This window comes from Anomaloglossus baeobatrachus, chromosome 1 (genome assembly GCF_048569485.1).
Source record: "Anomaloglossus baeobatrachus isolate aAnoBae1 chromosome 1, aAnoBae1.hap1, whole genome shotgun sequence".
NCBI lineage: Eukaryota > Metazoa > Chordata > Amphibia > Anura > Aromobatidae > Anomaloglossus > Anomaloglossus baeobatrachus.
This window is the reverse complement of record NC_134353.1, coordinates 865,778,367-865,790,455: the sequence shown is the minus strand read 5'-3', so window position 1 is coordinate 865,790,455 and position 12,089 is coordinate 865,778,367. Positions and strand designations below refer to the sequence as shown.

The 12,089-nt window shown below is 49.4% G+C and overlaps 1 protein-coding gene across 4 annotated transcripts in view; it reads left to right on the top strand.

Moving 5' to 3' along the window:
* The window catches only part of MAST4 (microtubule associated serine/threonine kinase family member 4), a 775,598-nt gene that overhangs the window by 171,310 nt on the left and 592,199 nt on the right, over nucleotides 1-12,089 (top strand). For all 4 annotated transcript variants that reach the window (XM_075325968.1, XM_075325950.1, XM_075325959.1 and 1 more), the window contains exon 2: nucleotides 10,335-10,488. In XM_075325968.1, the coding sequence (XP_075182083.1) occupies nucleotides 10,335-10,488 (154 nt within the window). The remainder of the gene's footprint in view (nucleotides 1-10,334; nucleotides 10,489-12,089) is intronic.

Below are 12,089 nucleotides of genomic sequence, written 5' to 3'. Positions count from 1 at the left end.
TCCACCACCAACCACCCACATGTCCGAACCCCACCCAAAAACCTCCAGGAGGTAGGTCGCCGGTCCTTTTGGTGACCAGGGCTGGGCCATCACATTCCCCAGACCTTTCCTCCAATCTTCCTTTCCTGAGGAGAGTGGTGTAAGGTAGGCCCCATAAACAGGCGTGCCCCCTTGTTGGTGCAGAGCCATGCCCCTCAACAGGCAGACTCTGTGGTTGATACCAAGGAGGTAACTTTTTACAATGCAAAAGTTTGTGGTTAAAGCCAGTTCATAACCAGTGGTCTAACATTTTAAGGAGGTCTCACAATAGTCCTTGTGGGCACATTTCGCTTAAACGTTACCTAACTGTAAACAGGTTAAACATTACATTTCATACAGTCACTTTGAACTAAACTGTACTTTCTCTATAGCGTAATGGGAGCTGACCAAAGTTGCTGCGGGTTGATCTACGCAGTACTATACTGTCATCTGTCTGAGGTTGTGTCCTCCCACCCGATGTATGTGTCTCAATGTGAATAATGGGTGTACTGGGTATTGATACCAGTGCATGGTCTTCTGCTTCAGCTACATTTGGCTCTTCCAGGTTCTGAACAGGTTCTTCTGGTTCTCTTACTTCTCTAGATTGAGGGAATGTAATGACTGGAATAACTACTGCTCCATTGTATTGAGGCCAACTTGCTGGAAAATCTCCAAGTACAGTATGGATCATCTTTTCTTTTGGTTCTTGAACTGGCAAAGGGTTGGGAATTTCTTCAGGGGTTCTTAGTTGTTCAGGACATTTCTTTAGGCGATCTCTAGAAACGACAGCTGTTGTTTTTCCTCCATCTTTGCTGATAAGGCATGTCTTTTCATTGCTAAGCGTCGATGGTAACACAGTATAGGGTTCTTCTTCCCAGTGATTGTCAAGTTTATGACGTCTTCTCTTTCTTTTGAGAACTATATCTCCTGGCATCAAAGGAACAGCAGGTGCTTTTCGATTGTAGGCCTTTTCTTGTTTCTCACGCTGCTGAGTCAGGCTTCGCTCCACACACTCTTGTACTTTCTTGTATTGGGCTTGGCGGTTGGAATCCCAATCAGCACCTTGTAGATGGTCTTCAGGGGTCTCAACTCCCATTTCCAGATCTACTGGCAATCTCCCTGGTCTGGCCCTCATCAGGTATGCCGGTGTGCAGTTCGTGGAACTCACAGGGATGTTGTTATACATGTCCACTAGATCGGGCAGCTTTTCCGGCCACTGACTTCGTTCTTCTAGTGGGAGAGTCTTCAGAAGGTCGAGAATGATGTGGTTCATTTTCTCACACATGCCATTGGTCTGAGGATGGTAAGGCGTAGTACGGATCTTCTGGCAGCCGTATAGATTACAAAACTCCTTAAACACTTCAGCTTCAAAGGCTGGTCCTTGGTCAGTGAGCACTTGGTCTGGATAGCCATGTGGTCGACAGAAATGTGTCTGGAACGCTTTGGCTGCAGTCTGACCGGTCAAGTCCTTGACTGGTACTACCACCAGGAATCTGGAGTAGTGGTCAACCATAGTGAGAGCGTAGTTGTAGCCTTGTCTGCTGGGTGCCAACTTTACATGGTCCAGGGCCACGATCTCCAGGGGCCGTTTAGTTTGGATTGGCTGGAGTGGTGCTCTCTGGCTGTGCTGGTCTTTTCTTCTAAGATTGCAGGGCCCGCAGTTTCGACACCACTTCTCTAGGGCAGATCTCATGCCCACCCAGTAGAATCTTACTTTAAGTAGGGCCTCCAGTTTCTTCCAACCAAAATGGCCTGCACCATTGTGATAGGCTTCTAGCACCATCCTCGTGTCCTTCTGTGGTACAATCACTTGCCACACCTTCTCATGCGTCCTCGGGTCAATGATGCTCCTGTAAAGTTTGTCTTGATAGATGAATAATCGACCCCTCTCCTTCCATAGGTACTGTGCCTCAGGTGGGGCTCCTTTGTCAAGGCTGGCGCCCGGCTGGCTGATCAGTTTCTTTACCAAGCCTACCGCTGGATCATTTTCCTGGGTCTCCTTCCAGTTGTAGTGAGGTAGTGGGTTCAGGGTCACCTCTTGGCGGTTGGCACGCGACTGCCGACACTGTTTTGCTCCATGGCGATGGAACGCTGGCAGCTCAATCTCTTCAAGATCATCTACATCTTCACCCTCGTCTGCTAGGTGAGGCATCCTGGACAGAGCATCTGCGTTGCCGTTCTTGCGGCCAGCTCGATACTTGACAGTAAAGTCATAATTCGCCAGTCGGGCTACCCAACGCTGCTCCATGGCACCCAATTTAGCAGTATCCAAGTGGGTCAGGGGGTTGTTGTCCGTGAAGACAGTGAATTTGGTGGCTGCCAGGTAGTGCTTGAACCGCTCTGTGATAGCCCATACCATGGCCAGGAACTCTAGCTTAAATGAACTATAATTCTCTGGGTTTCTTTCAGTAGGCCTGAGCTTCCTGCTGGCGTAAGCAATCACACGCTCTTTGCCTCCCTGCACCTGTGAAAGCACTGCTCCCAGTCCCACATTACTGGCATCTGTGTACAGTACGAATGGCAGACCGTAGTCAGGGTAGGCTAGGATCTCTTCACCCGTCAAGGCCCCTTTCATTTGTCTGAAGGAGTGTTCTTCTGCTTCTCCCCAGTGAAATGGCGGGCCGGAGATCTTTCCTTTCTTCTTTGGGTGGCCTACCAGGAGCTCTTGCAAAGGCGCTGCCATTTTCGTGTAGCCCTTGATGAACCTTCTGTAGTAGCCTACCAAGCCAAGGAACTGACGTACCTCCCGAACGGTAGTAGGTGTGGGCCATTCCTGGATGACTGTGACCTTCTCTGGGTCCGGTGCTACTCCTTCTGCACTGACCACGTGACCCAGGTACTGGACCTTTGGCTTCAGTAAATGGCACTTGGATGGTTTCAGCTTCATTCCATATCGGGATAGTGCTTCAAAGACTTCAGCCAGGTGTTTCAGGTGGTCCTCGTAGGTCTTGGAGTACACGATGACATCATCCAGGTAGAGCAGGACGGTTTCAAAGTTGAGGTGCCCTAGGCAGCATTCCATAAGCCTCTGGAAGGTCCCGGGGGCATTGCAGAGTCCAAATGGCATGCTGTTGAACTCACAGAGGCCCATTGGGGTGGTGAAGGCCGTCTTCTCCCGATCTTCTTCTGCTACAGATACTTGCCAGTAGCCACTAGTAAGATCTAGGGTAGAAAAGTAGTTGGAGGTTTTTAAGGCAGCGAGGGATTCCTCTATCCTTGGCAAAGGGTAGGCATCCTTGTGTGTTATCTGATTTATCCGTCTGTAATCCACACACATCCTCATCGTGCCATCCTTCTTCCTCACCAGGACTAGGGGAGCTGCCCAGGGGCTGCAACTGTCCCTTATGACTCCTGCCTCCTTCATGTCCTTCAGCATGTCCTTTGTGCGCTGGTAATGGGCTGGTGGAATAGGCCTATGTCTTTCCTTAATGGGAGGATGACTGCCTGTGGGTATGTGATGTTGCACCCCTTTGATCCTACCAAAGTCTAGTGGGTTCTTACTAAAGACCTGCTCGTATTCCTGCACGACCCTGTAAACCCCATGTTTCTGGTAGACGGGTGTAGAGTCAGTCCCCACGTGTAGTTTCTGGCACCAGTCCTCTAACTGCTTTTGGGAGGTCTCATCCTCTGTTGAGTCAGCTTGTGTCAGGGGACCTACAGGTGTTATGGCGTCATTTGAGCATGTAAACAGTTTGGCTATGGTAGCGTACCTTGGTAGTCTGGCTTCCTCCTCCCCACAGTTCAACACTCGTACAGGCACTCGTCCCTTGTGTACATCAACTACCCCCCTGGCTGTCAGAATCGTGGGCCAGTGGTCTGAATGAGTGGGCTCTAGTACAGCCTGGTAGTCTTGTCCTCTGAGACCTACCGCTGCTCTACACCACATCATCATTTCACTCCGTGGGGGTATCACAATGGGGTTTGCATCCATCACCCGTACACTACCAATCTCACCGCCAGCCTGTTTTACCTGTTGCTTCCTCAGAATGATTCGGATCTCTTTCTGCAAGGCTCTTTGCGACCTGCCCTCAGCACCTTCAACAATCTGGTGAAGCAACAACAACACTTCCCCTAGGCAATTTTCTATGACATTAGTGCCTAAAATCATTTGCGGGTTCCTTTCTCTAATATCAGTGTCCACAACAATCAGTCCTTGTCCCTTCATTTCCTGCCTTCCCACCTTTATGGTTACCTCTTTGACCCCGATCTGGTCTATAGGTTGTCCGTTGGCAGCATAGATGGTGAGGGAGGGGTCCGGTGGTCGGAGATCGTCGTCCGACCAAAACCTACGATACAGGACATACGGGATCGTGGTTACCTGAGAGCCGGTGTCCAATAACGCCGGGGTAGGGATCCCGTCCAGGACGATGGACAGGACAGGACGTCCACCCACGTACTGATCACAGCAGCGACTTGGGCCTGATCTTCTTAATCCTGAGGACTGGCCCCCGGCCCCAGGTTTGGCTCGTTTAAAGGACAGGCCCTTGCATAGTGTCCTGCCTCCTGGCAACGACGACAGATGGGTTGTCCAGATGAGTCATAGCGATCACTGCTCCTGCCTCGGGTTGGGGGACCTCTTCTCCTCCGCATCCAAGGGACGTCCTCTGGGTTGTCAGCTAGCAGGATCCGATGAGGGACTTTGGTCTCTGAGGGCAACTGCATTGCTTTCAGGATTTGTGCGACGTCCTTAGTGAGCTGTTGCACCTGGGAGGATAGCGTACTTATGGTCTCTGCTGGCGTGTTGAGTCCTTTTGCAGTTACCAGGGCCTGCGAGGAGGATTCTGCTCCTGCAGCCGTGGAACTGGCAGGCCATGCTGGTGCGACGGGGTCTGTGTCCACAGGAGGTTGGAGTGCTTTCACTGCCCTGTCTTTCAGAATGGCAAAGTCCACGTCAGGGTGTTCCAGGGACCACAGCTTCATCTGCTTCCCATCCTCAGGAGAGCGCAGGCCCCGCAAGAATTGTTCCTTCATCATCCGGTTTCCTTCCTGATCACTGACAGGGTCCACCAGCTTGAGAGCCCGTAGTGCAGCCTGCAGCCTGAGGGCATAGGCTCTTATGCTATCTTGGGGCTTCTGCCGGCAGTTATAGAAGTCCGTCCTCAGCTCTCCCTCGGTGCGGTGTTCAAAAGCAGCTGCTAGTTTGGCAAAGATGGTCTCAACAGAGCTCCGGTCATCATTGGTCCAGGACTCAGCTTCCAATTCTGCTGCCTCAGTCAATTGTCCCAGCACCACAGCGGCCCTCTGCTTACCAGTCATCGCGTGCATGTCTAGCAGGGTGTTGATCTTCTTCTTAAACCCGGTCAGCGTGTCTATTTTACCGGCGTATTGGGGCAGCCATTGCGCTCCTGGGACATACAGCAAGGAAACTGGCATTATGGGGGAGATTTCAGCCGGCGCGGCTGCGACCGCGGCACCGGCACCGGGCGCTGCTGCGTCCAGCGCGACGGGGGCTGGCATCGCTTGGGCTGCGTCGCCCTGACCAGGGGCATTACCTCCTGCAGCGTCCATTTTTCTTCAAAAATCTGCGCGCTCCCTTTCCACTTCCTGGGTCAGTACGCTCTCTGAATTGTGGGGATTCTGGGGCGGCCACACCTCTTCGTGGGCGGTGCTCTTCTCCCTCGCGCGGGCTGCAGCGCGCGCTTTTGAAGATGGCAATATGGCGGCGGTTCAATTTTTGCGGTCGGACCTCTGAGGCACACGGTCACCTGTCTGAACAGGTCTAGTCCCAATCCTGTTCGTGACGCCAGAAGTTGTGAAGCCCCGCTAGTATGTGTCGGTGCAGTACCTTCAGGGACTCCACGTGGATGGAACAGTCTGGTCACAGGTAGGGAACCTTCTTTTAGGATTGTCGTGACGCCACTCTCAGTATTGCGGTCAGCGGGGACCGCCACTGCAGATTAAGGGATGCCTGGGGCTGATGGTGGGTGCAGTCAGTATATTAGCCCCCTGAGAGTGAGGCAAGCCCCAGGCCCCGGTGTATGTGTGTGGGACCACAGGTCGCAGAATGACTCAAACACAGTCCAAGAAGTCTTTCAACGTGTTTACTCACTGTTTGGAGGTCACGGTGAGATGCCCGGGCGACACTGTGATAACCAGGTGGAACCAGGAATTCCAGGAGGCCGTTCTGAGGGTAGCTGTCCACTCGCCTTCCTTGCACTCTTTCTGTTTTAGGAGGATCCTTTGCTTGAAGCGTGGTAGGACCCCTCCAGGGAAGCTGTTACCACCCTGCTCCCCTCTCTCTGGCTCGTCTGCCGGCAGCGTGGCCTTGGTGGGATGGCTTCTGGCCCTGTCCCCTTATGGGCCTGGTGATTGCTGCTTGGCTCAAGCTCTGTGTAGTCGTGGTGAGGGCATGAAGTACCCCCCCCCACCTGTAGGTTAAGCAGCTCTGGATGATCTGCTGCCTGTACTGGGGACCTAGTTCCCCTTGTGTGCTCGGATACCGGGATCTCCGTACTCAGCCACCCTTCTCTCTGGATGATTTTCAGGCCGACCCACGGTACTCCTTTCTCCCCCGCTTTCAGCTACTGCACTCCTCAGGACCTGTCTCACACGAGAGCTCCTCTGCTCCCTTCCACACGCTTCAACTTCTTCCTCTAGACTCCCCTCTTCCTCTCTCTCTCTGCCCTGCTTCCTAGCAACCAGCCCCTGAACACACCCCCAGCTGGGAATTGAAAGTTAACCCCTTCTGGCTACTCAAGGGTCCCCTCTGGTAATGTGGGAGGCCTGGTCACTATATGTTTGTGTGTGCACCTCATCCTGGCCTTTGGAGATTACCTGGAAGCATTGCTCCCGCATGGGTGCAATACTCTGTGGTGCCTGACCAGGTCAGGGGCGCCACACTGCAATCACCGCCACCGAGCGTCCCCAACAGCAGCGGTGGTACTCTACCTTACCATGCATCGGGGGTGGTGTCACGAACTTTCCAAATCCCTTGTACATACTCACCCACTCCTTTTAATTCGAGTGTCCGCGCGGACCCCCGGCTCCGGAGACCCCTCGAATCACCGCGGTTCCGTATCCGAGCGGCTCGGACGCTGCTACGGGGGCGGTATAAATACAAGAAGGAAGAGTAGAATATAAGGTGTCTCGCTGCTAAGGCTCCGTTCACAGCATGTTTTTGCACTACCTTCAACAAATATATCCTGAAAGCTTTTACTGTTCACCCTAGACGTGTCCATTGGATTCTATTAGCAGGTAAAAGCCGAAAGGGTGTCCCTTTTCACCCCTGCCTGGCCAGCAGATGTCAGTCTACAGTGAGAAATAAAAAAGTGAAATGGCCTAGAATACTGCGCTGTTCCACCCAGCATAGTCAAGTAAAAAGCATATGTTAAACATTTCTTTATATACATGTAGGTCTATATTTACATCACGTACATATGTTTTACCTTGGTAGCATATTGGCGGTGGGTGGCATTGTATGGTGTCTGCTCTTATACCGAACAGTGGCTCCATATCTGATGAATGTATGTGACTAGTGATGAGTGAGCTCTACCGTGCTCGATACTAGTGTTGGGTGCTCGAGAGTCCCCCCCCCATCTGAGCATCCGATTTAAAATGGAAGTCAATGGGGGACTCAAGCAGTTTGCCTGTAAAGCTTCCTGATAAATGCTCACACCCACCATTAACGTCCATTATACTTAGGTGACACTTGAGCACCTAACTGCTAGTTACAAGTATCGTGCACCCGAGCATGGTAGTGCTTGCTCATCACTACTTACAAGTACCAAGCACCAGAGCATGGTAGTGCCCGCTCATCACTAGTTACGAGTACTGAGCACCTGAGTATGGCAGTTCTCGCTCATCACTAGTTACGAGTACTGAGTACCTGGGCATGGTAGTGCCCGCTCATCACTAATTACGAGCACCCAAGCATGGTAGTGCTTGCTCATCACTATTTATGATCACTGAGCACCTGGGCATGGTAGTGCCCGCTCATTACTAGTTATGAGCACTAAGCACCTGGGCACGGTAGTACCTGCTCATCACTAGTTATGAGCACTGAGCACCTGGGCATGGTAGCGCCCATTCATCACTAGTTATGAGCACTGAGCACCTGGGCATGGTAGTGCCCGCTCATCACTAGTTATGAGCACCTGGGCATGGTAGTGCCCGCTCATCACTAGTTATGAGCACTGAGCACCTGGGCATGGTAGTGCTCGCTCAACACTAGTGGTGACTAATGCTACAGTTAAAAATGCATCAAAGTTTTCCCTGTGTAGATGTAAAACGAATGACAAAACCACAATGTGACCGTGCTAATAACACCATTGAAGTCTCCTATCTCTACCCTTTGCTTGTTAAAAAATCGGTGATTTCCTCATTTTGGGGAAAGCTCATTAGTGGAAAAATTTTGATCTGTTGGCTGAAGTGTCTTGCTGCTGTGGTTTTTGTTTGTTTTTTTTTTGTTTTGTTTTGTGTCTGTTTTAAATGGTCATTTTGAGGGGAAAAAAATAATTTGCTTAGGTGAGAAAGGTTTGAGTGGCTAAAAACAAAAAGGTTTGTCACAATATAGTTCACTGCCTTCTTATGATTAGGAAATCCATGTTATTAATAGGAGTCTCCTTACTGAGAACCTCAACATCCCTTATTAATATCCCGGCGTTTTCTGTACGTTCCCCACATGCTGAGGCAGATGTATTTAAGCTTTTATCACATGTCCTTTCCTTGTGTCCTCTGAACCCAGCTTGAGCAATGCTCTGAAAGCCTAATGATAAATGTACTTATAATGCCTGTGAAAGGAAGCTTCAGTGGCTCCGAATGTGACTTCTCCCTGGATAAAAATAATTGTTAAAAAATCTGTAAAACTGCCTTTGGTGGAACACTTTTTTCTTTCCTTTTTCTTTTCTTTTCTTTTTTTTTTTTTCTTTTCTTTTCTTTTCTTTTATACTGTTATAACTCAGGCACAAATTGAGTCAAATACACAATTTTAAAACTATTTTTTTTTTTATTCAACCATTGAGAACCCCCCCATTTTTGTTTTATTTTCCCAGTGCATCTAAAATGTAAAAATAAAAATAGTGTGTGCAGATACGGTCAGGGTGCACTTTAGAGCTATTGGTTTTATACTATGTACAGACTTAAACTGGAAACCTGAATATTTAAAGGGAACCGGTCAGGTCCAATATGCACAAAGAAACAAGAGTGATTCCGAACATAGCCATGTATGTCTAATACTTTAGTGACATGCTAAAAATATACATTTACTCTGCTTGGGGTAGAACACACACTCACACACTCACACACTCACACACTCTCACACTCTCACACTCTCACACTCTCACACTCTCACACTCTCACACTCTCACACTCTCACACTCTCACACTCTCACACTCTCACACACTCACACACTCACACACACACTCACACTCACACTCACACTCACACTCACACTCACACTCACACACACACTCACACACACACACACACACACACACACGCGCACACACACACACACGCACACTATACATTATATGTGCATATATATAATGTTTGTCATAGTGCAATGTGGCGCAGGGCTCTAGCAGTGGGCGAGTTACACGTCTCTTACAACCCGGCGCGTTGCGTAAAGGTGGGGTCCTAGCTGGTTATATGGACGTGATGCTCTGGTTGGCCTGGACCATATGTTGAACACTTCAATGATAGGTTTATTTTAGAATAATGGTCTTTTACTGAACAGTAACTACTACAGTAGATAATTGGTGCATAGCTTCACAAATGTTGCTTTTACAGCACGGATCATTTTCATACACAGTCTATTTGCTTCTCCACACATGATATTTTTACTTTCTCTAATTCACTTGTCACTGCCTGAACGGATGGATCCATGTTCCTTCACCACAACCTCACTCATTGCTACAGTCCAGTTAGCGAGGCTCCTATTCTTACCTTTGAGTTGTAAACTCTGTGCCGTACTGCAAGACGTCCTGTCCCAGGATCCGTCTCCAATCGATCACTCTATTCTTCAGTCAATTCTCTCTCTTGTACTCAGGACCACGCTAGCCCCGGTGTCTGTCTCCTCTCACGTGAGGGACACCTACATCATGCTGCTCTGATCACTAGCCAGAGTTTAAATTCACCTTTACTGCATGCTGGGCCCTACCTGACCTCCATTACAGGAAACTGTCTCTGTCCCTTCAGTTCAGCCCTTCCCACTCTGGGCTTGTCTCTACATTAACTCTCCTTACCATCAGGCAGAACACAATCGATCTGTAATAATGAATGTCACAGTATATATTACGAATAATAACAATGCTTGTGTCTTCAAGGGGGAATGTGGGAAGTATTGTTAATAAACCTTTTACAATTCTTTTCACAGCTTGACAACATATTGTCCCCACCACCTATGCAGTTACGCAAATGTAGCACCCCGGAGGTATCATTTCGGCAAGGAAAGTCTGGTAAATACAAAAAATCACTGAATGATGATGGACGACTGCTAAGAAGAGGAAGTCTAGGAGGTGCACTGACTGGTAAGGGGCAATTTTTTAAAGAAGACTATAAAAATCTGCATGTGTGGTGCACTAAATAAAGGCCTCCATTGGCCAAACTCGCCGATATCTGCACATTTGGTCGACAGGCTAATGTAAGGGAAGCAAGATGTAGCATATCTGGCAGTGGCTCGCTGGAGAAAATGGTAGCTCTCGTGTCTATGTGACAGTTGGACAAGATAGCTGCCAGCCAATCCATCGTTTGGTCGACAGCTGTTTTACTCTATGGAGGATTGACAAATTTGCTATACAACTCCAGAGATATAGTTCCTTTTAAGAAAATGTACAAAAAAAAAAGTTAATTGCCACTTTTGCAATACTGACAGTATTATTTAATTTAGTTATACAGGGTTGGCCATTTATATGGATACACCCAAATAAAATGTGAATGGTTGGTGATATTAACTTTCTGTTTATGGCTCATTAGTATATGGGAAGGGGGAAACTTTTCAAGATGGGTGGTGACCATGGTGGCCATTTTGAAGTCAGACATTTTGGATCCAACTTTATTTTTCCCAATGGGAAGAGGGTCATGTAGCACATCATACTTATTGAGAATTTCACAAGAAAAACATTGGTGTGCTTGGTTTTAACATAACTTTATTCGTTAATTAGTTCTATACAATTTTATGACCACTTATAAAATGTGTTTAAAGTGAACCTGTCATCAGAAATTTAGCTATAAAGCTAAAAGTTCCCTCCTCTGCAGCTCCTGGGCTGCATTCTAGGAAGCTTCCTATAGTTCTTGTGGCCACTTTTATACCAAAATAAACACTTTGTAAACTTGTACCTTTTTCTTATGCAAATTTCGTAAATCGTCCATGGGGGCGGGCTGCCTGGGGTCCGTTGCTGTCCTCCTGTCGATTTACGCCGCCCCTGAACGCTAAATTTCAAAGCTCAGGACGCCGCCCCTGGGTGCCCGTGGTCCCGCGCATGCGCTGTTCCGCTGCAGCGGTGCCGTGCACTGTGTGCACGTGTGACCGCTGGTGACGCTTTGCGCGGGCACGAGGTTATGGGCGGCGCTGTGAGTGTCATCAGCAAGTGCCGCCCATAACCTCGTGACCGCACTTTCCCCTATTACTCCAACGTTATGCGCAAGCGCTCGCTGGCCAGATGACCGGACGTCACCTCTTTCCCATCCTGCTCAGCAGCAGGTGACGTCCGGTCATCTGGTCAGCGAGCGCTTGCGCATAACGCTGGAGTAATAGGGGAAAGTGCGGTCACGAGGTTATGGGCGGCACTTGCTGATGACACTCACAGCGCCGCCCATAACCTCGTGCCCTTGCAAAGCGTCACCAGCGGTCACACGTGCACAGAGTGCACGGCACCGCTACAGTGGAACAGCGCATGTGCGGGACCACGGGCACCCAGGGGCGGCGTCCTGAGCTTTGAAATTCAGCGTTCGGGGGCGGCGTAAATCGGCAGGAGGACAGCAACGGACCCCAGGCAGCCCGCCCCCATGGAAGATTTAAGAAATTTGCATAAGAAAAGGTACAAGTTTACAAAGTGTTTATTTTGGTATAAAAGCGGCCACAAGAACTATAGGAAGCTTCCTAGAATGCAGCCCAGGAGCTGCAGAGGGG